Below are 27,620 nucleotides of genomic sequence, written 5' to 3'. Positions count from 1 at the left end.
GAATTGCGCTGGAAGAAATGCTTCCTTAGGCCACTCAGTGTGATACCTGCAGTATTGTGGAATACAGGTTTTAGTGTACATAGTTGGCATTTTCATAACATCTTTGGCATGTTGCAGTCACTTGTTTCACTTTTTATTAACTGTCAAATTGTAATTGCTTCACCAGGTCTGCGTCTAAAAAGAAAAATAGAGCTACAAACAAAGGAATATGTTTGTGCAAGTAGACGACCGATCGGTGTCTTACCTGGAAGTTTCTCAGGTTGGGTGTAGCATATGTCGTGCTCGCTGTCGATGGTTGTTATGAACAAATCGATGAGAGACTGAAATCTCGCGTTGTCAGCACTCACTTTGGCCTCAAGGTGCTCGATCAGCTCCTGATCCGTGGGATCAAACTTGACGCCAGCCGGCAGCACCGGCCAATCCTTCTTCGACTTGCATCGGTAATTCCAGTTATATGGTACTCAATGTATGATCAATCGACTATTTTAAGTGAATGATGAAAGATTTCGACAGATAAGTGGTACTCCAAATCTGAAGTCCAGAATACCCGAACACGCCGCCGGGATTCTTGTGTCACCTCACGCGCAGCGTGTTGTCACGGCAATTCAATGTGTGGACATGATGAATAATTTGACCGGCGTATACTAGTACTGCTACTGTACTACTTACTAGTCGTATTTAGTGTCACAATTTATACATAGGTTTAACTAACAAGTACGCACTTGAAGCCTAATCCCAGGAAGGTATCTTTTTTTTGGAAAAGGGGCGCAACCCCGGCCTCTGCATCAGAAAGATGCATACGACCTACTATCCTTCAAACCAAATGAGTGCTTCAAACTAACAACAATACATAATATCCAACAAAAGAGGGCCGTGTTACAGCAGCAGAATACATGGCTCAGTCTAGATATCAGCACGAATCAAGTTGTGCATATTTGCTGTTGGCATGAACCACATCGCCGCATGTCGGGTTTGCAAAAGCCATCCATCGCATGGAAGCTTGATGCCTTTCACACACTGAAGATTATCTGGCAACAAGCTGTGTCGATGAATCTCTGGATATGGTGATTCATGAAACCCATGGTATGATGTGTAAACACAGGCCCCCTCGCGAATGGAAGTTGCATAGCACGGTAATCATCATGGGTGATATGATCGATGATTGGTTGGATGATCGGATAATTGAACCCGAGGAACAAGGAGTGCTTGCCGAGGATGTAAACCTGCCTCCAGTTGAATACGCCTGGCCCAACGGAGCTGGGATCTTTCTCGAACACGAAGCAGCCATAGCCATCAATGTCACGAACGCCCCATGCATTGTACTGCATGTGGTTTGATCTTTGATGTAATGGTTTGGTCAATTTGGTACGTGCGAATGAGCATCAAATGACCACTGTCAGCTGAACGAGCGATAAACCACCACCCATCGGTTGGTACGATTCCAGGTCCTCAAATCATGAAGACAAGTGCATTTGCGTCTACTGCAACAATTCAAATTGGAGACCAAAAGGACAAAAATAAACAATCATGTTCAGAGTATGTGTGGAATTAAGATTATTATAACAGTGATACATATCATAGATAGAGAATTGCAATGGCGTGGTCATAATCATACCCCAAGTTAAAAAAATAAGCCAATGGCTTTCATATTCTAGCAATATGGCATGGTTCAAACATCATGTAACAATGAGAGGAAAACAGCTATGACAGCGCCTACTCATATTCTACCATAGCACTTACTACTACTGTTCTCATATTAACTCTAAGAAATAACATGCGTTGTTATAAAAATCTTGTAAACGAGAGTAACATATAGCAATCATGATGTTATGCTCATAATATGTATTCTAACAATCACTAGATGCCAATTGTTCTCATATCAACTCTAACAATAACATGTGTGGTCATAAAAATCTAGGAAATGAGAGAAACATATAGAAATGATGTGGTTATAGACATGCTATGTATTCTAAATTTGTAACAAAAGAACAAGCAGTCGTATTCATAAGGTAAAGATGAGATGAGATAGAACAATTACACGACGATAGATTCCACCAGTATAGGCAGCCAATCTGTGCGTCGACCGCGAAAACGATGCCATCGTGCACTATAGCATCAGACAGAAATGTTGCCTCAACAGGATTGATGATGAGCCATAACCATGTATGGCGACCGGATTCCAGATAGACTAATCCCATGTTGAACAAGGAAATGAGCTTGTAATCCATGTAGTCTTCTGATGGTGTGGGCACTTTGCAGATTACAACTTTCTGCAAACAGAGGTCGAGCCAAAAGCTTGACGCGTCTCGTGCGTAGTAGGCAGGAGTGTCCGGCGGGCCGCGAGGCTCGATGGCAGTGGTATCCAATGATGGAAGGGTGATCTCTCGTTGGGTGTAGATATCCACGAGACGCCACGGACTACCGGAGTGGTGGATGAGGATGATCCAGTTAGCCTTCATGCCCGCCCAGTAGTGGCCGCGCATGAAGGACAGGTGGACGGGTAGTGGTAGCATGTCGAGGGGCACCATGGCAACCTCCGTAGGATCGTCAAGTCAGTGTCTGGGCCACCTGCGAGGATCGGGCATCAGCAAGCAGGGTGTCTTGAAAAGAGTCGGTCGGTTGCAGACGAGTAGAAGGTACAAAGACACCGAGCATGCGGCCAGACGGACGGTGCTGAGTAGGTCCATACGACTACAGATCTGCTCCGAGAGAACATCGGGGAGGGAATTCCAATCGCGGCTCTGCGTGTTAGTCGGTTCTGCCATTGGGGTTTTCGGTGCCTGCGAGCCAGCGAGAAAGTGGATTCGGGCGGGCGAGCAAAGAAGCTTCTCCTCGTGTGGCCGAGTAGTGAGCGGGGGGATATGGTACGCGTGAGCTACCAAGGAAGATGGCGCGGGCGGGTGAGCAGTGAGCGGGGGTAAATGGTGTGCGGCCGATGATGGGGAAGAGAGGAGGAAGAAGAAGAGAGGAGGAAGAAGAGTGGAAGACGGGGAAGAAAGTGCATTAAATCTCAATTCTGTACTACTACCAGGATATACCGTCCTTTGGAGTGTAAATAGTTACACCGATGAAATGTGGGTCTACCACAAGAGGGCCCATATGTCAGTTAATGGAGGACAGAGATGCGTAGGCGTATTTGCGGAAGCGTGCTCTACTGGCAAACATGATGGTAGTACTGGGTAAGGCTGATTTAGTAACACCAACACACTGGTTCAGCTTATTAATTATGTGTCCCATCTGCTGCAGCGTGTATTGTCACATCACTGCGAGACTAGTTGAATAGTTCTCTCTGACCAAGATGGGGAATAATGGATCGCGAGGACTTCCTTTCTACAGTATCCCTATGCCTCTACGCTCACTTCACTCATTTTGCTCCGTACCTAGTCACTTGTTGAAATCTGTAGAAAGACAAATACTCCGTATTTGGGAACAGAGGGAGGCTTTTACACTGTATTTGGTAACAGAGGGAGTATCACCATATGGAGGGAACAGAGGAAGCTTGGAATATGAACATGTTAATGGGAGGGAGTAAGCCCCATGCATGCATGCATGCATGCAACATGCAACACTCACACGTACACATGGACGAAAGCAACACTCATGCACCCATGCGGCACACAGCACACGACGCAACACACATGCTCACGCTCAAGTGCTCAACCTACTCCCTACATCCGTGAAAGACTGTACATTTAGAGATTTACACATTGACCAGGGCATAATTAACGCCCAAAAGTATCAGACTTATGTGTGCATGCGACCATTGAGAGAAGAAGATTAAATGAAGGCCGTTGCATGCTATAATTAAGGATAGACATCTAGCCTATACCTACAACACAAGTTGGTGCATTAGTCAATCAATATTGATTTAGATTAAAGGCTAAATGCATTGGAAGTGTAGATGTACATCATGTACTACACTCTTTGTTTTAGGCTGGCCATAGTGGGGGTAACATAACTAGTATCATGTACTTGGGACTCGCAAACATGCTTATGTGGCAATAAATGAGACCATCTATGATACTACTTTATGATACTATGCACTATAGATGTAGTATCATACACTAGTATCATATGCATGATACTAGTATATGTTACTCTCCATTATGACCAGCCTTATAGCCGATGTACACTCTTTGTTGGAAGACCGAGGGAGTACACGTGCATGCACTCACATACACAGCCAGGGCGGTTCGCGCGCAAGGGTCGGACTCGTGTCGCGCCTCCGTAAAGTTTTGTTTAACTGATTTCTTTGCTCTGCCAACTGACAGGTGGGACCCAGAAACCAGGTGACAATTTAACCAGTCAACAAAGTGCCACGTCGACTATGTGGCCGGTGAAAGTGCAACTATCCCTAGGTGGTTTTGGTAATTCATATCAACATATAGCTCATTGAGCTAATACTATTCTAAGACAAATATTTCAGGAAAGCTCAATGAATGGCATGGCATGGATGATGAAAGTGGATCCCTCAAAATATTAAGGACAAAAGGATTGGCTCAAGCTCAAAAGCTCAAGACTCTAAATTTTATATTTTAGGGATCCAAGATCACATTGAGTCTATAGGAAAAGCCAATACTATCAAGGAGGGATGAGGTGTTGCTTAATGAGCTTCTTGCTTCAAGTGCTTAGTGATATGCTCCAAAAACCCTCAACTACTTTCTCATATCCACATATGACCTAAACCTAAAGTCAAAATTGGTCCCACCGATTCTTTCTATCCGACGCCACCGAGTTCAGATGTCATAGCCACTGCCACAAACCCTAGGCAAATCGGTCTCACCGATAGGGATCTCGATCTCACTGAGATGGGATTGTAATCTCTCTGTTTCCCTTCGTAATGTTTCAGTCTAACCGAAGTGAGCGATCGGTCCCACTGAGATTGCAATGCAAACTCTCTGTTTCCCTTTCGTAACATTTCGGTCTCACCGAAAAGAGCGAATCGGTCCCACCGAGTTTACCTGACCAACTCTCTGGTTAGCTAATTACCAAAATCGGTCTCACCGAGTTTGTGTAATCGATCTCACCGAGATTACATTATGCCCTAACCCTAACCATGTCGGTCCCACCGAGTTGCATGTCGGTCCCACCGAAATCACTAACGGTCACTAGGTTTACTGAATCGGTCCGACCGAGTTTGTTGATTCGGTCCCACCGAGATTGGTAAATTGTGTGTAACGGTTAGATTTTGTGTGGAGGCTATATATACCCCTCCACCTCCTCTTCATTCGTGAAGAGAGCCATCATAACAAACCTACACTTCCAACTTACCATTTCTGAGAGAGAACTACCTACTCATGTGTTGAGGCCAAGATATTCCATTCCTACCATATGAATCTTGATCTCTAGCCTTCCCCAAGTTGCTTTCCACTCAAATCTTCTTTCCACCAGATCCAAATCCTATGAGAGAGAGTTGAGTGTTGGGGAGACTATCATTTGAAGCACAAGAGCAAGGAGTTCATCATCGACGCACCATTTGTTACTTCTTGGAGAGTGGTGTCTCCTAGATTGGCTAGGTGTCACTCGGGAGCCTCCGACAAGATTGTGGAGTTGAACCAAGGAGTTTGTAAGGGCAAGGAGATCGCCTACTTCGTGAAGATCTACCGCTAGTGAGGCAAGTCCTTCGTGGGCGACAGCCATGGTGGGATAGACAAGGTTGGTTCTTCGTGGACCCTTCTTGGGTGGAGCCCTCCGTGGACTCGCGCAACCGTTACCCTTCGTGGGTTGAAGTCTCCATCAACGTGGATGTACGATAGCACCACCTATCGGAACCACGGCTCAAAAATCACCGTGTCTCCAAATTGCGTTTGAAATCTCCAAACCCTTCCCTTTACATTCTTGCAAGTTGCATGCTTTAATTTCCGCTGCTCATACACTCTTTGCATGCTTGCTTGAATTGTGTGAAGATTGCTTGACTTGTGCAAAGATAGCTAAAATCTGCCAAAGACTAAAATTGGGAAAAGGTTAAGTTTTTATTTGGTCAAGTAGTCTAAGCACCCCCCCCCTCTAGACATACTTCAAGGTCCTACAAGTGGTATCAGAGCCTTGGTCTCCATTTGCTTTGATTTCCATAGCTTTTGGTGGTCATAGCCTTGGTTTCACAACCTAGGAGAGTATAGCGTCTAGCGAGGGAAATTATTACCGTAGAGTTCCTTACTTTGATGGTACTAATTTTTCTAGTTGGAAGCATAAGATGAAAATGCATATTCTCGGACATAACACCGCCATTTGGGCTATTGTGTGTATTGGCTTGCAAGGTGAATTCTTTGATGGGAGGGAACCAAACCGTGAAGCTAGTGCGGATGAATTGAAGATGCTGCAATACAACGCTCAAGCTTGTGATATCCTCTTCAACGGATTATGCCCTGAAGAATTCAACAAAATCAGCCGTCTTGAGAATGCAAAGGAAATTTGGGATACTTTGATTGATATGCATGAAGGTACCGACTCCATCAAGGAATCCAAGTTGGATGTGCTCCAAAATCAGCTTGACAAGTTCAAAATGAAGGATGGTGAAGGTGTCGCTGAAATGTACTCTAGGCTTGCTCTTATCACAAATGAGATTGCTGGCTTAGGAAGTGAAGAGATGACCGACAAATTCATCATCAAGAAAATCCTAAGATCATTGGATGGAAAGTATGATACCGTGTGCACATTGATTCAAATGATGCCCAATTACAAGAATCTCAAGCCAACGAAAGTCATTGGTAGAATCGTTGCTCATGAGATATCACTCAAGGATAAAGAGGAACTTCACAACAAGTCAAGTGGTGCTTACAAAGCCTCATGTGAAGCTCCTACATCATCAAGTGATAAACAAACCTTCAATGAAGAATTGAGCTTAATGGTGAAGAATTTCAACAAATTCTACAAGAGTAGAAGCAAAGAAAGAAGCTCTAAGTCAAGGTCCTACAATGACAAAAGATCTTCCAGTCGAGAGCGCAATTGCTACAATTGTGGGAGACCCGGACACTATTCCAATGAGTGTACGACACCCTACAAGAGAAGAGAAGATTCTCCCAAGAGAAGAAGTAGAAGAGAAGAATCACCACCAAGAGAGAGAAGGAGTAGAGATGATCGTTACGAACGAAGAACATCCCGGAGAAGCAAGGATTCGGAAAGGAAGGACAAGTCATCAAAGAGCTACACAAAACAAAGACACCAAGCTCATGTTGGTGAATGGGTATTCGGTTCCGACTCTGAACATCACTCCGAGAGAAGCTATCACTCCGACTTTGAACATACTCAAGATGAAGGTGTTGCCGGTCTAGCACTTGTGTCGACCAACTCCTACAACATATTTGATTCACCAAATGAAGGAATTGGAAGATGCTTCATGGCTAAAGGCCCCAAGGTAACTCATCCTGAGTATGTTGATTTCAATAGTGATGAAGATGACTTGTTAGGTGATGATGATTTACTTATTGACAACTCTAGTGATGAATACTATGATGAAACGTCAATTAATCATGCTAAACAAGATAAAACGAATGACAGTGATAAGGAGAAGATTGAGCTTTTAACTAAAGAACTAAACACTCTTAAGTTAGCTCATGAAACTATCTTAGGGGATCATCAAGAACTTTTGAGGACTCATGAGGAGTTACGCTTTGAAAAGCTCAATCTTGAGCAAGAGCATGAGTTCTTAAAGGCAACCAATGATGATTTTCACAAGAAAAGTTCTTCTTACATTGCCAAGCGTTTACTCTTATCTACTTACATGCCTCAAGTCAAGTCTAGTAACAAGAACAAGAAGGATTCTTCCTCTAGTAGTAGTAACAATAATAATGCTAAATCCAATATTGTTTCTTCTAGTAGTTCTCTTGATTCCACTAATGATTCTCTTAGCCAAGTTACACTTGAGCAAGAAAATAGCTTATTGAAGGGAATTATAGAGAAATGTGTTTACAAAAGCCTTGCCGGGAGTAAGCAATTCGAGGAAATTATACGCAAGCAAGGAAGGCACTGGAAGAATCAAGGTGTTGGTTTTGAACGAAAGTTCAATGCCGATGGAGTTGAGTGGGAAGAAGATCAATACCCCAAGACGAAGTTTGTTCCTCAACAAGAGAAGTATGATCCTACTTCCTTCAAGGGAACACAAGCACAAAATGATCTTCCACCACAAGACCACAAGAACAAAGGTAAGGACAAGCTTCAAGAGGAAATTGATGCATTTGAAGAAGCACCTAAGGCCTTGGTCAAGTGGGTTCCCAAGACTACGTCAAGTTCTACTTCATCAAGTACAACTGCAACTCCAAGGATTCCCATCAAGATGATGTGGATCCCCAAGAAGAAGAACTAGAGAGTTCTTGAGGGTGACTCCGCCAACATTCTTCACTCATATCATTATGGCAAGGACAAGTGCAATCAACTTCCATATCTTGCACTAGTTCAAGGAGTCACAAACTCTCATGTTGGTAAGGCAAGGGACAAGGTAACATAATGCTTTCATGGACATCATCTTGTGTGTGAATCACTCTATGTCTATGGATATTCTTATTTGTTCCTTGTGGGACTAACCCATGTAGGTATTGAAAGTGCAACTCACTCCAAAGGATTGCTCCAAATGATCTACATCAACATTAAGCATCCACATCTTCAACACCTACATGAAGTCATCATCGACAAAACCCAAGGTTAGTTCATCCCTCTAAGGGGGATCTCACATCTAGGGGGAGCTTAACTCTAAGAATTGAGTCAAAGCAAATCTAATGATGTGAACACATCAATGCATTATGTAAAAGTGGTAACCCCACTTGAGCTTAAACGATGAGTATGACCTATGATCAAATATTCTCATTTGACTCCTAAGTCAATATACTCATATATAGATGACCTAGTCATCGCCAATTTTTTGATAGATGCTATAATTGGTTGTGCATGCTTTGCCACATATTTCATTTGCCATCTTATTGTGTGAGCATGTTGGTTGCATATTTAACTCATTCGAGGACATCCACTTGTTGCTTTAATTGATTGGTTTCTTTTTCTTTTGCCAAGTGGATGGACAAGAATGCCTAAGAACCTTCTCTAGCTATCTATGCTTTTCTTGTCTCAAACTCTATTCATGCTACATCACAAAATTTGATCAAGTCAGATTGGAACCACTCTGTGTGAGGAGCACTCGGAGTCCCCGATTCGTCATAGACTTAAACTTCCAAAACTTCTTTGTGTGTTTCGGTCTGACTGATTCTTCCATTTCGGTCATACCGAGATCACTAAGTCGATCTAGGTTTTCAATCTCGGTGCAACCGATTCGAACTTTTCGGTCTCACCGAGTTGCTGTAACTGTCAACAGTTATGCATCTCGGTGCCACCGAGTTGTTCAACTCGGTCACACCGACAGTGTTGGGCTATATATACACACGGGAAAAATTCTGGAAAACTTTCTCCAAACCTCTCGCTCGCGCATAGCTCGCTCTGCCTTCTAGGTCTCCGGATCATCGACTTCGTCACCAACTACCTCCTGTCGCTGGTCTCCGCCACCGTCAACGGAATTCATCCCCGTCGTTGCCGCTGTAGCGAGTTCATCACCGAATTAGGGTATGAACTCGATCACAGTGCTATCCTCGTCTGATTCTCAGCACATTGTGTACATTATGATTCTTGCCACGATTGAAACACATCTATCTAGTCAAAACAATCCGTAGAATAGATGCGATTTGAAAATTTAGGGTTAGGTTTCCGCCGAAACCATCTCGGACCCACTGAGTTGAAAAACTCGGTCCCACCGATTCGGCTAACGCCGTTGCACTAGTAACTCTCGGTCTGAACGAGAATTGCTAATCGGTGTGACCGATTTTAGGACTCAGTGAAACCCTAGCAGTCTCGATGCCACCGAACTGTGACTCGGTCTGACCGAGATCACTAGTTTAGGTTCCAAAACTGCTTCGGTATCACCGAGTTTGAAAATTGGTTGATCCGAAATGCTTTCTGTGGAAAACTAAAACTAAGTTTTTGAATCATTCTTTTGCAAAAATCTCTGCATTTTGTGATGCTCATCCATTCTATCCCATCCATAACTATTCACAGGGTCAGCAGTCAGAGTTCTCAACATGTCAGACCAAAGTGATAGCCAGAACAGGGAAGAAGAGCAGATTCACATGAGTGAGGGCACTAGTCCCTCCAGTTCCTCAGATGAAGGCAGCAGAAGTACTCCTAGCAATTTGCCCAAAGCAGCCACAAGAGCAAGAAGGAAGAGAACCTCAGACTCAGAGGATGAAGACTATGTGGCAGCTGAAGATGAGGCTACTTCCAAGAAAGTAGTGCTCAAAAAGGAGTATGGCTCAGCTAAGACCACAAAGCCTGGACTGAGTAGGAAGGCCCCTGCCAAGAGGACACCTATGCTGAAGGTCATAGGATCAACACAAGAACCAGAGAAACCTGATCCCAAGGAGCCAGCTGCAGAAGGAAAGAAGAGAAAGGAAAGGGTCAGAAAGACCATGGCCAGAGTTGTTGGACAACCTTCCCTGATGGAAGAGGAGGAGGAAGAAGAGGTTGCTACACCATCACCCAAGGCACAGAAGCTGATGGGTGATGCCATAAAGTCAGGGGCTGCATCATCAAAGCCCAAAGAAGCACCCAAAGCTGCCTTCAAGGCCAAATCTGCACCTAAGAGGAATACTAGGAGTATACCAGCTACTGAGAAGAACAAGGCCCCAGTGCCTGAAGTTGCTGTTGAGGAAGATGATGAAGGACAAGTCCTAAGGAAGCTCAAACCCAAGATTCCAGACCACAACGATGCTCATCCAGTGGCTGAGAATATGAAGCTGAGGAAGGATGCAGGGCTCAGGCAGTGGAGATTGTCTGATCCATACGCAATCAGGAGAAGAACTGTTGTAGATTACAGGTTCCACACTAAGGAACAGCAGGACTTCTATGAGACTGTGTTGTTGGATAAGAAGCCCATAGTCTGTGACATGAGGTGGGTAGACTGGAAATTCATAAAGGAAAATGAGGATCACTACCCAGAAGTATATGACAGCTTTAAGGCTTGTGGAGTTGATGAGTTTGTTGGACAGAAGTTCACAAACTGGAATGATGAGCTAGTTATGCAATTCTACTCCACAGCTCATTTTTATCCTGATGGCAGAATTGTCTGGATGTCTGAAGGTACAAGGTACCAATCAGATTAATGCCCCAGAGGAGAAGGAAGATGACTTGGATGTATACTCCAAGAAGAAGAAGGATCACAATTCCATGTCCCGTATGTACAAGGAGATCCCAGACAAGGCCCTTCAAACTTTCAAGTTTGGGTTTGTCCACTTTCTTCTGTCAGGGCTGCCAACAATCAACTGGATTCTTAGGCACACTCTTTTGCCCAAGTCAGGTGACCACAACATGATCAGAGGGCATGCAATTAATATGCTTCACATTTTTGATGTGCCACCGAGATTCAAGGTCATGAGCCTCATAGTTGAGACTATCAAGAGGACAGCAGCAGACCAAAAGAGAAGTTGTGGGTATGCCCCACAAATCCAGGAGCTGATCAACTCAAAGATAGGCACATGCAAATATCTGTTGGATAAGGAACACTTTGTTCTCTATCCAGATTTTGAGGACAATCAAGTTGTCATGAATGAGAATGAACCATCATCAGTGCAAGCTCAAGAGAAGAAGGAGAAAGCAAAGAAGGAGAAGGCTGCCAAGATGCCAACTCTAGAGGAGGCATCTGAACACTTTTTGAAGAGCAAGCAGGACCAACTTGGTTACTTGATAGCATCAACTCTGAGGATTGAGAAGGGGTTCGCCACCCTAACTCAAAACCAGGAGAGCCTGGAAAGAATCATGGAACAAAAATTCTATGATTTAGATGTCAAAGTAACTGAGATCCAGTCAGTTGTGGAGCAGCTACAGGATGACATGCAGGAGAGGAAGGGCAGGACAACTACTGATGACAGAAAACGTGACCTACTATGACAAACACGTATCATCACGGAACTGCATTTTTTTGTAGTGGTAGGGGCTAATCTATAAATAAAAACTACAACTAGGTCCCTGGCAGAAAAAACTAAAAGAAAAAGTAAAATCTAACGAACGAACGTTTGCTACAGAACCTAACAGAACGAAAATGTTCGCTAGCAAAGACTAATGGATGAACGTCCGCTAAATAATAAAAAAACGAAAACTAAAAAAATATACGAGATCTGGATCGTTAGATCCAGATCGGACGGTCGAGGGCGGCGGGAGCTACCGGCGGCGACGAGGCGGACGGCGGCGGGCTCGGGCGGGGCGGCGGCTGGGCGTCGGCGGCGGAGTGCGGCGCGGGCGGCGAAGTGCGGCGGCGGCGCAGGCTAAGGGTGGCGGCGACGATGGTTGCGGCGGCGCTGGCGACTTGAGGAGGAGGGGGCCGGGGGCTCCGGTATTTAAAGGGGCCGGGGGAGGTGTGTCTTGCGCGAGGGGCAAGGCGGCGACGGCTCGTGTCCGAGCCGGACACGACGCGCGGCGGCGGGCTGCGGCGAGACTCCGCCCGGAGTCAGTCGCGGGGCGGTTGTGCTAGCTGGGCCTCGGCCTGGCGGATTGCTGGGCCAGACAAGTTCGGCGGAGAAGTTAAAAAAACATTTTTCCAAAGAGACAAAACATGATAAACTTAAATAAATAAATATCTAAAAATATCATAAAAATTCACATAATAACATGGCCTTATTAATGACCTAGTGAACATTTTTCTCGGCCTAAATGCCTAAATTAAAAACAAACATTATAGTACTAATTAATCCGCAAACAAAATAAATAAGCTTGCAAATAAAATCAAATAAAATATCCAAGAATTCAAAATTCAATTCCCATATTTCTTTGTTGTTTTTTAAGAAGTCATTTTTCTTCTCTCTTTATTTTGAAATAATTGGAAAAGAATTTTGAAAACAATTTGATCCAATTTACCAAATTTTGATAAATCAAAAATGGACTTTTGTGAAACCTCCAACTCTCTCAAATTGGTCCTTGGGTTGCTTAAGGTCTCTTGGATCAAAATGCAACTAAAACTAATGAAACAAAAATGCATAAATCATGGATGCATATGAATGATCTATGAATAACATCCAAATTAAAAATTGGGATGTTACAAGCAAACCATGAAAAAGCAGTACTAGTTAAAGATAGAGAAAAACTGTATTGACACACGAACACGTCACGTGTAGTTCCAACGCCGGGGGTGATGCACCGCAGCTCACGTCGAAGGAGACCCGGCCGACAGTACGATATGCAAGACAGCCGGTGGGTGCTTTTGAAGACCCGAAACCCCACACGCCCGGTAGGGACCCCGTCAGGGAGTGCAGCGGCTGTGAGCTGCTCTAGGTCAATTTGCTCACCTCGAGAGCCTCGGGATTCATAGCTCTCAAACACAAAGAACAGCGAATAACAAGAGAGAAAAATGATGGAGAGATAAAACATAGATGAAAAAGTAGTATATTGATATGTCGATTGTGTGACATTTCAGTCAGCCGTCACCCCCAACATATATAAGAGACGGCTGGACTCCCCATACAAGAAAGGACTCCAAATCCCGTCAAATCTTTCCAAAATTATCCGAACCCAGATTTAGATAAGTCTGAGACAGCAGTTCGGTTTTTGAGTCTAACGGGCCATAAACTACCTCGGATGAAGATGAGCCCAACAACAAATTTAACATTTTCTACGAGACGAACAACTTTCATGTTGAATGTTTTCCAAATAGAGGCCATCTTCAATACCATACGGGGCTATCTTTAACTTCCAGTCAAACTCGATCATGCAGTTTTCTTGGCTGTCCGAGTCTTGTAGCAACCTTGCTGGCCATATATTATCTAAGATGATGATGACTCTAAAAACAAAGTTAACCATTTCAACGACACGCACAACTTTCGTGTAGAATTTTTTTTCATCCGAGGCCATCTAAATAATTCTTTGAGCCACTCTTCAACTTCTGGTCAGATAGGCCTTGACAGTTTCCACTTGTTTGTCAAGCTTTTTATCAGAAAGCTTTCCACGCCGGCAAGTTTTTCACGTCGGCAAGCTTTTCACGCCATCGGCAAGTTTTTCGCTGACAAGCTTCATTCACCCGGCAAAGGCCGAATAACTCAGACGACCCATCAGACACCACCTAGGTGGGTGTCTTGTCCCTCGCGTCATTTTCTCACTCAGGACTGGTCCGCCGAGTGTTGCCTCTAATTTTTGCATACGAATTCGGATTGAGATGATTTTTATATCAAAATCAACCGATTCAACAAGACGAAGACAATTCATGTAGAATATGTTTCATATGAGGCCGCCCTAGGGGCGTAATCAGCCAAAAAGTGATCTGAACATAAAATTTTAGAACTTTGAACACAGTTTTGGCTCCTAAGATGAGGTCGGATGGTGATTACCTAAACATCAAAGTTGCACAATTTGATGATACGAAGCTTGTCATGTTGAAACCCTTTTTCATTTGAGGCCGTCTTAATTGCGTCTCGTACCATGCCAAAATCTGGTATCAACACATGCCCCCTGTTTTTGGCAAAGCTCGGATGCCGAAAAACAATTCGCACAGTATTTGCTCTAAGGATGATGTCAACACTCCATCGGTCATTTATATTTCTCAGGGCGATAATTATGTATCGGCCATGTTTATGCTAAGGACGATAATTGTATATCGGCCATTGACTATCTAGCCTTCTTCCCACACACTCATGTTGAAAATACACGTAAAAAAAACTCAACTGAAAAATTAAAAAATAGAAACATACAGATCCATAAATAAAAACAAACACATGAAAGAAAGCATGCACACATCAAATCAAAATCCAGCCTAAGGAAATCGACTGACCCAAAACAAGGGCCGGTCGAATACAAACTGCCTGATACGACCAGCAAAACATGACAGGAAAAAAAATCTACATAAATTTCAAAGCACAATCCAAGGGCCAGAAAATCGACCAACCACAAAACTAAATTCAGCTGACTGAAACTAGCTAAAGTGATTAAATATGAATAAAACGGAAGTTTTCTTTTTTTTTTAGAACATAGACGTCAGAGACGTCCGACTTTAAATTAATAAAGCCCACAACATTAGGCAGCGTGCGAACAAGTATCAGACCAAACTAAACCGAGGCTAGACAGCCAAGTTTCGAAACAAAGCCAAGAGGCGAGACCGGTGATAAGTGCGTTACATGGCATAGCTAGCCAGAGTAGCGAGCACGCAGGCTCAAAGAAAGCAGGACCAAAAGGGCCGCCTATCCCTATAAGGCAGCAGACGGAGGAGGCGACGGGGCTCGGGACACCGAGTAGACTGTGCAGAGCCGAGCGGTAGCATGTCGATGGAGATCAGCATCCTGTTGCCTTCCCAGCGGAGCCCACCGCTGCAAGAATAAGACGCATTTGAAGATAACATCGGCGGGGTGAGAGGGAAACGCTCCCTCAATAGTAAACTTGTTGCGAATATGCCATAAGGCCCATAGCAAGGCCGAAGCACACGTCCACATTATCCGGCGCAAAGAGCCCGGGGTCGCAGCTAAGTAAGACACAAGCTCAGAACGTGAGCGTGGATCCCAATCCACCCCAGCGGCCTTCCTGACCGCACTCCAAGCAAACCGCGCCAAAGGGCAGCGAAAAAACGCGTGGTCAGCATCTTCCGCGTTATGACACAGAGCGCACGGTCCGGAAGCAGGGCCATTGCGCTTGGCTATATTAATAGAGGTAGGAAGGCGATCCTGACATAATTGCCAAAGAAAGACCTTAATTTTTAGCGGGATTCACGCCTTCCAAAGCCCCGTGGCTGCCATAGGGGCATGCCCGCGACACAGCTTCCTGTACATTGACTTGACAGTGAACTTGCCAGAGCCCGAGAGTCTCCAAGAGACCTCATCAGCGGAGTCCGATAAGCGAACGGTCGCAGTCAAAGCCCGCACGTGATCCCACTCGGCCTGCTCCGGTCCCACAAGCTCCCTTCTGAAGAATATGGGGGGCGGGGAGGCACTGAGGGCCGACGCCACCAGTTGATTGGGATCAACCGCGATGGCGTAGAGGTGGGGGAACTCCGACCAAGGGGGTTGCTGGCCAATCCACACGTCGTGCCAAAACCGGGTGGAGCGGCCATTGTGGACCGTAAACCTCGCTCCCCTGGCGAAGTACGGTTTGAGGTATTGGATGGAGGTCCAGAAAGGTGACCCGTGAGGAGATGCCTCAAAGAAATTCCCATGAGGGAAGTACTTGGCACGAAGGAGGTCAATCCAGAGGCCGGTCCCTCCCTGGGACAGCTTCCAGATCCACTTGCACATAAGTGCTATGTTCATCAGCTTAGAGTTGATGACCCCGAGACCCCCCTGGGTTTTAGGTCGACAAACGGCTTGCCACTTAACCATGTGGTACTTCCGTTTAGGGCCCGCACCTTCCCAAAAGAAACGTGCCCGGGGAGTGTCCATTTTCTTATGGACGCCCTCCGCCAACAAGAACATACCCATGGCGAACATGGGTAGGGACGAGAGGCTTGAGTTAGTAAGGATTAGTCGTGCCCCTGATGACATAAATCGACCTCTCCATGGACATACCCGGCCCGCCACCTTAGTGTTGAGAGGTTCCCAATCGGCAATCGAGCATTTCTTCTCTGCGATCGGTAGGCCAAGGTAGGTGAATGGGAACTTTCCAAGCTTGCAATTTAGCAAGTTGGCCACCCGTTCGCTTTCGGCCGCGCCCATCCCTATGGACACCACTTCACACTTGTGGAAGTTAATTTTTAGTCCGGACATTAGTTCAAAACATAACAAGATGGCCTTAACCGTTGCTATGCTATGAGTGTCCGGCTCAAAAAGGAGTAGGGTGTCATCGGCATATTGAAGGTGCGACACCCCTCCAGGGATCAGATTGCCGACCACTCCCCTGATGTGGCCAGCAACGCGAGCTTTGTCTAGCATGACGCCCAATGCATCTGCCACAAAGTTGAAAAGCAACGGTGAGGCTGGGTCCCCTTGACGCAGCCCACGTTTGTTGCGGAAGAAGTTCCCAACTTCTCCGTTCACCGCAATCGCCGTTTGGCCTCCCGAGACCAATTGCATCATACGGTGAACCCAAACTGCCGAAAACCCTCGATCCAGAAGGATTTGTCGGAGGAACTCCCAGTTCACTCGGTCGTACGCCTTCTCGAACTCTAATTTCAGAAGTATTGCCGGCTGGCGGCTACGCTTGAGCGAGTGAACGATCTCTTGTAGGGCCAACGGGCCCTCCAAAATGTTGCGACCACGAATAAACGCCGTTTGATTCCTACTAATAATATGATGGGCCACCGGAGACAAGCGCGTAGAACAAGCCTTAGAGCAGATTTTGGACGGGACGTTGATAAGCGCTATGGGACGAAAAAGTCTAATATTGTCCGCGCCCTGAACTTTGGGGATAAGCGAAAGAACCCCAAAGTTAAGGCGCGATATGTCCACAGTGCCACGCATAAACCCGTTACACACCTCGAAAATGGGGCCCTTGAGGACTTGCCAAAAAAAATTGAACATCGCCACCGGCCACCCATCCGGGCCGGGTGCCGTGTCAGATTTCATCCCCAGGATCGCCTGGTCGATTTCCTGAGGAAGGAAGGCGAGGCCCAAGCCTTCGTTCTCTTCATCCGAGACCAGCAGAGCGGGATCCCAGATATCCGCCCGTAGGCGATCCCTGGACTCCTCCCTGGAGCCCAGCAGCTTGATGTAGAAATCGTAAATGTGCCGGACTATGTCCTGTTGGCGCAATAGGAGCCCCTGCTCCGATTGCAACCTCAGAATGGCACACTTACGTCGCCGGCCATTGGCATAAGCATGGAAGTATTTTGTGTTTGCGTCCCCTTCGAGCGTCCACTTTATTCCACCCCTCCTACGCCAGTACTCCTCCTCTGCACGGAGGAGGGCCTCAACCTGGGCCTCAACAGCGTACCGCTCGGCCCATTCTTGCTCCGAGAAAACCCGTACGTCCGCAGCCGCGTCCATACGGTCGAGGTCCGTCACCAAACGGGCTCGGAGCAACTTATCCTCGCGGCCCTGGTTGGCCCCCCAACCTTTGAGGGCCGCGCGCAACCCCGCCCCTGCGGAGATCCAGAAATCCATGGGCCCTCTCGCGTGCCGTATCCGGGCCACACAGGACTCCCATTTGGAGAGGAAGATTTGTTCAAATTCCGGGTTTTCAAACCAAGCAGTTTCAAAGAAAAACCGTGGGCTTCGTTTTAACCGGTCCTCCCCCGAGGAGAGGATAAGAGGGACGTGATCCGACCCGATCCTCATTTCAGCGTGAAGTGAGCACATGGGGAAGAGCATCTCCCACTCCGCGGACATGAAAACACGGTCCAGCACCGACCGGACCGGTGAGAGTTGCTTGTTTGTCCAGGTATAGCGTGCGCCCACGCGAGCCACTTCCCTAAGGGCCATAGAAGCAATCGCATTATTGAACATGGACACCCTTGTCCAGTTAATAATCCCGTTGTTCTTATCCGCTCCCGAACGGATGAGGTTAAAATCCCCTCCCACGATGAGGGGTAGGTTGCGAACACCCAAGGCCGCAACCTTTTCCTGAAGTTCCCCCAAGAACTCATGCGAGTGAGAATGATCTGCCGGGCCGTAGACCACTATAATCTCCCACTTGCGGAGCGACGCACGGGGCGGACATGAGCCGACACGAAAAACCGACCGGCGTCCCAAGCCACCACCTCGCAGCACACATGGCTGATGCCAAGTAGCATGCCCCCAGAGTGGCCAATCGCTGGCACCCAGTGCCACACGAAGCGTTCGAGCGGGTCGATGGCGAGTAGGTCTCGGTGAGAGAAATCAGCCTTGATGGTTTCCTGCAGACCAACTACATCGATGTTTTTGCCGCGAATGAACTCGTTAAGCTGGGTCCGCCTCCCAACGTGGCCGTAGCCTCGGATGTTCCAGAATAGGAAACGCATTTAGATTATGCGATTGCGGAGGCGGATACCACGAGCGGTAACCGCCTTGGCCACTCGCCGTGTCCTCACAGGACCACGGGCTAGGGGGGACCGTGCAGCCCCTGCTGCTGTGTCCGCCCGATCGTGCCGGGCGACCGGGACCAGAGAAGCCCCTGCCTCTTCTGGTGCCGTCGCAGCGCGTGCCGCCGCCGCCTGGGCAAGCGCGGCCTGCGCGATCTCCTTAGAGCGAATGAGAGACAGGAGCTCTCGGGCCTCACCCTCATCAGACAGATCAACCCCACTATCCCCTAAAATACTACCAAGGCACTCATCCGAGTAATTGTCGAAAATCGTAAAACGGGATAGGGGGTTACCTTCGGTCTCCATGTTCTTCTGGGCCAGCAAGAGTTGCGCGCGTTGGAGAGCAGGGAGGTTGCCCTTGGCGCCCTTTGGCCGGGAGCTGACCCGTTCCTGCGCCGAAGTTTTCTCGGAAAGAAGAACAAAACACATGGACATGGTGAACCACTAAGCCGCCACGAATTAGGAGTAGTAGCGTCCATGCACCAGAGCATGCCGCCCCTATGCCAGTTCATGCTCTCCACTACGACGATACCAAGCACGCACAACCCAAAGTCAAATACTAGTTGATTCATTTCCCTTTCTTTTAAGCGTCCCGCGCGTATGTATTGCGCCAGCTCGCCAGTTCAGTTCGTGCAGGCACCGCAGCCGGAGTAGTTAGCCCATCCTAGGAGCGCACAACAACGCCCACCATGCAGTCCGCCGACGAGCCCGTGTCCGGTCCGGCCGTGAGCAGTACGGCGGCAACACGACCGCGAGAGGCCGCAGCGGAGGACGGCAGCAAGAGCCCGGTGTCGCCGTCGATGGAGGACGAGCGGCAGATCCCCGTGGACCCGGTCTCGTTGCGGCACCTGGGCATGGTGGCCGACCCGGACTCGCCCCTCTCCGCGCCGTCCGTGCTCACGGAGGTGGTCGCGCAGTCGTCCCCGCTCCTGCCGCCGCTACGCCGGCCCACGTTCGTCGGCGCCAGCCTGCCTTGCTCCGCGACCTCCTCCCCCGTCCACAGCGCCACGGCCAAGCGGGACGAGCCCGCCGCGCCCAGCCTCGACACGGTCATGGCCCTGCACTCCCTCGCGCGGCAGCACTCCGCCGCGCTCGCCAGCTATGCCGCCTCGCCGTCCGCGGCTCCCACCACGCTCTCGAGGAGCGCGTCCCGCGCCGAGGGGAGGTCGATGGCGCCGCACGACGACGAGGTCCCCAACGTCGAGGCCGCCGACGAGGCCGAGCAAAGCTTCACGTGCGGCGTGCTGTGCATGTTCATCCCCGGCTTCGCCAAGAAGAAGCCGGGATCACCGTCCGCGGCGGCCGTCGTGTCGAGCATACAGAGGCAGCATTCGGGGGCGAGGCGGCGGAGCAGCGTGTCGCGGATGGCGGAGCTGGAGAGGTTCGAGTGCGGGTCGTGGAGCCCGCCGCCGCCGCCGCATCCGGTGAGGGTCGTGCCGGCGCACGTCGACATGGACTTCGCGATGGAGGTGCCCAAGATCAGCTGCGCGGACGACGCGGACCTGCCGGTCAAGATGGCGTTCGTGTTCGAGGGCGAGGCGAGGGGGGTCCTGAAGAAGTCGGCATCGGAGTCGCGCCGGCAGGAGCCAGCTACTCCCACCAAGACGGCGTGCGTGTTCGACGGCGAGCCGAGGGGGATCCTGAAGAAGTCGGCGTCGGCGTCGCAGCGGCAGGACTCGGCCCCCAGGACGTCGTCCGCGTCGCAGCGGCACGTAAGGTTCTCGACGGCCGCGGCGCCTCCGGCGTCGTGCCCGACGTCGCCGTGCATCACGCCGCGGCTGGCGATGGCCAGGGCCGAGTTTAACGCCTTCTTGGAGGCGCAGAGCGCGTAGATAAATCGTCATGCACGGTGCATGTTTTTTTGTTTCTTGGATTTGCTTCGTGCTTGTTCGCGAGTGGCAGCGCTGTCTGCTGTGCGCGCGGGGTTGCTAGACGCCTTGTTTTTCCGGCGTTTTCCAGTTATGTTCGATTGTCCATATTCCAGCCGACCAATTCCAGACGACTATGGGGTTTTAACATGAATCGAGGAGACAGAGCTGTGTTCTACTCCCTCATTTCCGGTTTATAAGGCTCAATTCAAAAATCTCATCAACCAAGGTAGATGGTGAGTGGTGAAATACCTTTTGGAGTTTGCAAAAGCACTCAAATTAATGCTCTTGTTTTCCTCAAAAAAATATGTTTACCAATGCATTAATTGCAATACATGCATGCATAAATTACATGCATTGGTCAATTTTCTCTTAATACTTGCATTCAATGATTTAATGCACCTTGGAATCTGAACATGTGATGGGAAACAACCAAATTAAGCCTTATAAAATGGAAAAACTAAAATTTTGAAATAAGCCCTATAAACCGGAAAGGAGGGAGTATAGTTGTACATCGATCTTGTCATGCCGTGTGAAAATCAGCTCTTGTTAGAATGTGATTAAATGGCTCCCCGCCCCAATTTATTTCACGGACCTTTTTTTGCGGGTGCAGTTTGATCTATTCAATAGAAATCATGATAGTACAAAAAAACATAAAAATAACAAAAAATACAGCTATGTGTGTAGACCACCTAGCGATAACGATAAGCACTGGAGCGAGCCGAAGATGTGCCACCGTCATCGTCCTTCCCTCAGCGGAGTGAGACAAACCTTGTTATAGTAGATAGTTTAGAAGTCGTTGTGCTAAGGTCCCATAGAACTATCACACTAGAATAACACCGCCGCCGCCGATAAAGAGAACATAGATTAGAAGGATCCAACCTATAGACACATGAACGCAAACGAACAAAGACCGGATCCACGCAGATCCACCAAATACAAACACCTGCCGAGTCTCATGAGATCCATCATAGACAAACCTCCACACGCCCCCGACGACGTGAGACGTGTTACCGGTACGGGGGCTACACGGGGAGAACCTTATTCCATCTGTTGGGAGTCGACGCCACCTCGCCTTCTTAAGCAGGAGAAAAAACACTACACAAACTAAAAAAACACCTAAAATTGAAGCATGAGTTCTCCCGTCGGCAAGGGTCGGGATTCACTACGGCTCCATAGCCCTAAGGCCACAGAAGACAATGCAGTTCTACGATGGCGCCGGCGGCAGGCGGGAAAACCCTGGACGACTAAGCTTTTGTTTCTTTCTCGAGAAGAAAGAAAATGCACACCTATCACTTCATGAAAGTGATAAAACACAATATTCTATTTGCAGTGTAAAACTCCAGGTGATGCCAATCCTTAATAGACCATGACGCTACCATCTAGGAGCAAGGACAATAATAGAGTTAACCGCTCGAAAATCCAATTTAGCTCTCAGCAGGCTTTGCTACATCTATGGTTAAACTTTTTGGGATTGTTGTTATGAAATGAGATGGTGGCACTGAACTGGGAGATCACTACATGAACAAGGTTCACATCACACATGTGCTCTCAAAGCATCCAAGTAAAGAGACACATCAAGATTCACAAACAAGGGAAAAAGAGACAAGGTGAAGTTTTCCCCAAATCGGTAAGAGAAAAGGGGTCCTGAGAGGTAGATCTTCCACAATCCTCTTATATGTAGGTCTTCGTAATTCCTTGGAATTCTTCTCTAATGGAGGCCTTGGTCTCCAATGTAAAAGGCTAGATGAGCAAAGTTTCTGAAGTTTGTCTAATATGCTTTGCTAATTTTAAGTTCTGTGTTTCCTCGTGTGCTGTTGGTTTCGAGATTATTCATGGTGGCAACATTTTAGATTAATTGTTGTCCATGGATTTCCTGCTCTGGGGCGCTGGGGATTCTGATCTTCGGATTGCTTATATGAATTATCTTAGTTCGGCCAATCAAGAATGGACGATGGTTAATCGCATCAACAGCCGCAGATTATATGCTCAAGCTGCTCAAGAACCTCATTTTTTGTTCCAAAAGTTAATCAGCTTAATTCGGGTCCAACTTTAGTTTCTGCTGCATTAACTTCGCCAAATAATACTCCTTTAGGGAGGGCGGGATCAACGCATATTCGAAATCCTGGATCTGTGCAATCTGCTGGCCAACTTTTATTAGCGGTCAACAGGCCCGCTCTCGTAACTTCTGTGTGTGTTGTCTCGCTTCGAACCACCTTAGGCCCTCTTGCACTAACCGGATTTGTTGCCGGGACTGCAAAAGACTGGGCCACATTTCGTCGTCCTGCTTTTTTTTCTAAATCAGGGGTTAACGCTACGGCTTTCGGTGTTAGAGTCCCCCCCGAGGCAAATTTGGCAACAAACCTTAATCAACGCCGCCTTCCCAAGGTTGGTGACGACCAGCACCGCCAGAGCCCCACCCCTCAGTGACCAAACCTCCATCCCTTTGAGAGAGTGTTACCTCCCAGTTCCTTGCCAGCAACAAATCCCCCTCAACCCATCCTCGCCAACAATATCCCGAACTCTGTTGCCGCTCCAATGGCCACTTTCCCCTTCGATCCTACGCCATTTGTCCCACGAGGTGTCTCTGTGATTGAGGTGGCTGATCGAACAGCTCGCGCGCGTGTGGTCTGCAGTGATTTTTCTGCAGGGAAAGAAGACCTGGCGATTGTCTCTATCCTTTCGATGCCTGTCGGTGAGGTCCCCTTTGCTAATGTTAGAGAAGTTTTGGGAGATTTTCTTACTCAGATTAAACGTGTGGGCTTCAAATCTATCACTCCCTGTCCTTTTGGCCAAGCTTTTGTTCACTTCAACAGTGTGGCAGAGAGAGATTTGCTTGCTAATAGCGGTCCACACAGACATGATGATATTCACTATGTTTTCCAAAGGCATAACCAAGGGATTAACTGGAAGAAATTCCATTTAGACAGAGAAGTTTGGCTGTTGTTAATGGGTTTCCTTGCGGATCTTAGATGTATTCATGAGTTAGCCAATTCTATGAGAAGCTTTGGGAAGATGTCTGTTTGGGACAGTGTTAAATCCTCTGATGCAGCAGTGTTAATTAAAGTTTATGTTGATGCTCTCAGGGAGATACCTGCCAACATTGTGGTTTCTTCTGATAAGAAAGAAGGGGAGTCTTAGACTTGCCCAGTTGTCATTATTCATGATAGCCATATTGGAGACGGCCCACTAGAGGAGGATCCAATTCCTGTGGATGGTAATCTACACCCCAGACCTGATGAAGAGCACCATCATCCTAATCAAAACCTGATCATTGGTCCTTTCCCGGTTGTCCATAATGCCAACCAAGATGTAGGGAATCAGCAGGACAATAACAACCAAGTTGAGGATCGGGAAGACTTGGCTGAAGAAGATCCTGGTTGGGGTCATTGGGCTATGCCTAATGAAGCTCAGTTGATTGATCAAGAACTTCATGATGGAGAGTTTCTTGAACTTAATGACTTGCTTGCGCCATTTGAGGAAAATATTATGCAGCAACCTGCTCTTGAAGTGAGTGGACTGACTAGTCTGCTAGTACTGCAGAGTCAAATCAACAATGGTCCTCCTGTCAATAATCTGGCAAATCTTCTGGCTCCTCTGGATCTAAATCTGCCTTTTCTTGATTTAAATTTGGCTATGGATGTTCCCCTTTCTCAGGAGGTTGATTTTGTTCCTATTAATGCTAAAATGGTGGAACCTTTGCCAGTTTTAGATCAACCTCTATTAGATATTAATGCTGCTGCTAAGCAACATGTTGATGTTGCAGTTGTTTCACTTGATCATGCTGCAATGGACTCTAATGTTGCTACAAATGGCTCTTCTCCAGTTGTAGTGCCTCTGGACAACTTTTCTCAAGGAAATGAAGTTGTTTCACCCGTTCCCGATCATGTGTCTATTCATATAGTTTTCTCTATAGTTATTCCTGATGATCATGATGCTTTGCTACCTAAGGATTCATCAGAGCCACAAGTTTCACGGACTGGTCTGCAGATCCCTGACGATGCACACTTTGATGCTGCTTTGGTACCTTCAAATTCTCAGTCAGAGCATGTTTTGGAACAACATGCAGCCCCTACCTTAAACAGGTCACTGGCTTTGCAGGAGCTAGATATCCCTGCTCCCTCTTTTGATTTACTCCCTGGGAATAAAGGTACTACTTTTCCCTCTTCATATCTATCAGGGTCTGCAGCATAATATCACAGTTGGGGCTATGCAATTTATGTCAGATGTAGCTGATCCTGTTTTTCAAAAGATGCTCCCTGAGCTGACTGACACACAAATTTTAGGTAAAGAAGGGGCATCTATCTGGAACAAACTTTTTGCTCCCTCCTCTGATGCAGACAAAGTGGTTCAGGTACCCATAGAGTGGACAAATTTTTTATCTCTTGCCTTTCTCTCACTTGATAGATTTGATTGGGCAAAATCTCCGCTCTCTTCCCAGATTTGGAGTTATATACTAGAAGGTTCTGACATCAACCTCTTTAAACCTTTTGTCATTCCTAATAAATGCACTTCTATTCAGGCCCCTGCATGCAAGTTGCAGAATCTAGAAGCTACAGAGGAGCCCCAAAGCTGGCTTTTTCCACTCCTCAAGGGAAGGGTTCCTCCTTTCCTATGGATGGGCTACCCTCAAGTACATCTGCAGTGCATGCTAACAGGAAGAGGAAAGAAAAGTTACCCATGGTGGAATCTGAGGTAAGGACGAGTGAAAGATTACAGTTGATTAACAAAGGATATAAGAGAAATACTTGTCTGGACAGAAATTGTTTGCCGTGTAATGCTGATCCACCTATCATTGCTAATAAAGTGGTCAAAAACTTAAGCTCCTCCTTTTGCAAAATTCAGGAATTTGATGGCCCTTCTGCTGCTGTGCAGAAGCAGGCAAAGAAGTAGAAGCTTGTAGTGAAGCCCACAAGGAGATCTCAGAGGAAAGGGTAAGGAGCAAAGGAGCAGGACTAGTAGGATTAGATCCTCTTGTTGCTAGTTTCAAGGATGCTCTCTTTGTGTAATAATGATGCACTTTCTAAGTCCTGAGCCTTCAGTATCAGACTGTAATACTTGCTTGAATCTTAGTTTGTCTGGTTTTGTAGTTGGTGGCAGAATAGATAAGCAGTTATTTTGGCTTTTGCAAAGTGTTTCAAAGATCTTTTCCCTCAATGCATCATAGAAATTGGAATATCCTTGTTTGGAATGTGAGAGGCATTAATGATCCAGCTAAGTGGTTAGCTTTAGCTAATAAGATTGCATAATCCAATTGTGATAGCATCTGCTTACAAGAAACCAAGAGAGAATCTTTTGATAGTCAGTATCAAGCATTTTTATCCAAGGAGACTAAACAAATTTGTTTTTTCTCCCTTCAGTGGCTGCTTCAGGAGGTCTTTTTATTGGATGGAACGGCAACCTGTTTGTGGGCAACACACTTTTTCAGAATGATTTCTCTATTTCAGTTTAGCTAACTTCCACTCTCTTGAGCGCCACTTGGGTTCTCACTAATGTTTATGCCCCATGTCAAGGAGAGGCCAGAGCTGATTTCATTCAGTGGTTCAGAAACATAGATATGGCAGATAGCACAGGTTGGTTAGTGGTTGGTGATTTCAATTTCATGAGATATCCAGATAACAGAAATAGAGCTAGTGGTAATGTGCAAGACATGCTTTCTTTCAATGATGCCATCAGTGCTCAGGCCCTTGTGGAAATCCCCCTTAAAGGCATAAACTTCACTTGGAGCAACATACAGAAAGCTCCTCTTTTGGAAAAGCTGGATTGGGTTTTCTCCTCTGAATCTTGGACTCTTCAATGCCCAAATACCCTGGCCATCCCTCTTGCTAAACCCATATCAAACCATTGTCCTTATGTCATTAAAGTAGGGACTGACATTCCAAAATCAACCATCTTCAGATTTGAAAATTTCTGGCTTAATCATCATGATTTCAAAGATACTATCCAACAGATTTGGAACCAAGGAGTTCAAGGCAAGGACAGTGCTCATAGGCTTACTGCTAAGTTTGAAAGGCTTAGGAAAGGACTCAAGATTTGGGCCAAAAATAAATCAAACCTAGCTTCTCTAATCCAAAACTCCAATGATGTGATTTTCTTTCTTGATACTTTGGAGGAATTTAGGGATCTTGCCCCCTTAGAATGGGACTTCAGACAAATGCTCAAAGACCATCTATTGAAAATCCTTTCTGCACAACAATCTTATTGGAAATAGAGGGCTACTATTAGATGGATCACCAAGGGTGAAACAAACTCAAAATTCCTCAAAGTTAAGGCCACCATTAAATTCAAAAACAACCACATTGCTACTCTTAGAGATGAGTATGGTTTTGAACATTCTGATCACCAAGCCAAAGTTGATATCCTTTGGAGAGCATTCAAACAAAGGCTTGGGACTTCTATGCCCATTTTCAATCTGCTAAGCTTAGAAGATATTGTAGAAAAATCTGATGATCTCCTTTGGCTTGAATCCCTTTTACTAAATCTGAGATTGATGCAGTTGTAAAAGAGCTTCCTTCAGATAAAGCACCTGGGCCAGATGGTTTTAACAACAACTTTGTAAAATCTTGCTGGGACATCATTGCTGCAGATTTCTACCAACTGATTGAAGATTTTTTTAAGGGTAAAGTAGATCTTCAGAGCATCAATTCCTCTTACATAACACTAATTCCCAAGAAGGATGCTTCTATTGAGGCTAGTGATTTCAGACCCATTTCCCTCCTTAATTGTTCCATCAAGATTATCACAAAATTGCTGGCCAACAGATTGCAAAAAGTTATTTTGAAGCTTGTTCACAAGAATCAATATGGCTTTCTAAAAGA

The 27,620-nt window shown here is 46.6% G+C and overlaps 1 protein-coding gene across 1 annotated transcript; it reads left to right on the top strand.

Moving 5' to 3' along the window:
• Positions 1 to 19,592: 19,592 nt before the first annotated feature.
• Positions 19,593 to 20,969, top strand: LOC119342166. Its single transcript, XM_037614007.1, has one exon. It carries the CDS (start codon positions 19,624 to 19,626, stop codon positions 20,764 to 20,766), a length of 1,143 nt encoding a protein of 380 aa, XP_037469904.1. The 5' UTR covers positions 19,593 to 19,623; the 3' UTR covers positions 20,767 to 20,969.
• The last annotated feature ends 6,651 nt before the right edge of the window (positions 20,970 to 27,620 follow it).

The sequence above is a fragment of the Triticum dicoccoides genome, chromosome 7B, assembly GCF_002162155.2.
Source record: "Triticum dicoccoides isolate Atlit2015 ecotype Zavitan chromosome 7B, WEW_v2.0, whole genome shotgun sequence".
Classification (NCBI taxonomy): Eukaryota; Viridiplantae; Streptophyta; class Magnoliopsida; order Poales; family Poaceae; genus Triticum; species Triticum dicoccoides.
This window is presented reverse-complemented; position numbering and strand designations above follow the sequence as displayed.

Excerpts from the sequence above, each read along its gene's own strand:
- LOC119342166 (XM_037614007.1), top strand. The coding sequence starts at position 19,624 with ATGCAGTCCGCCGACGAGCCCGTGTCCGGTCCGGCCGTGAGCAGTACG.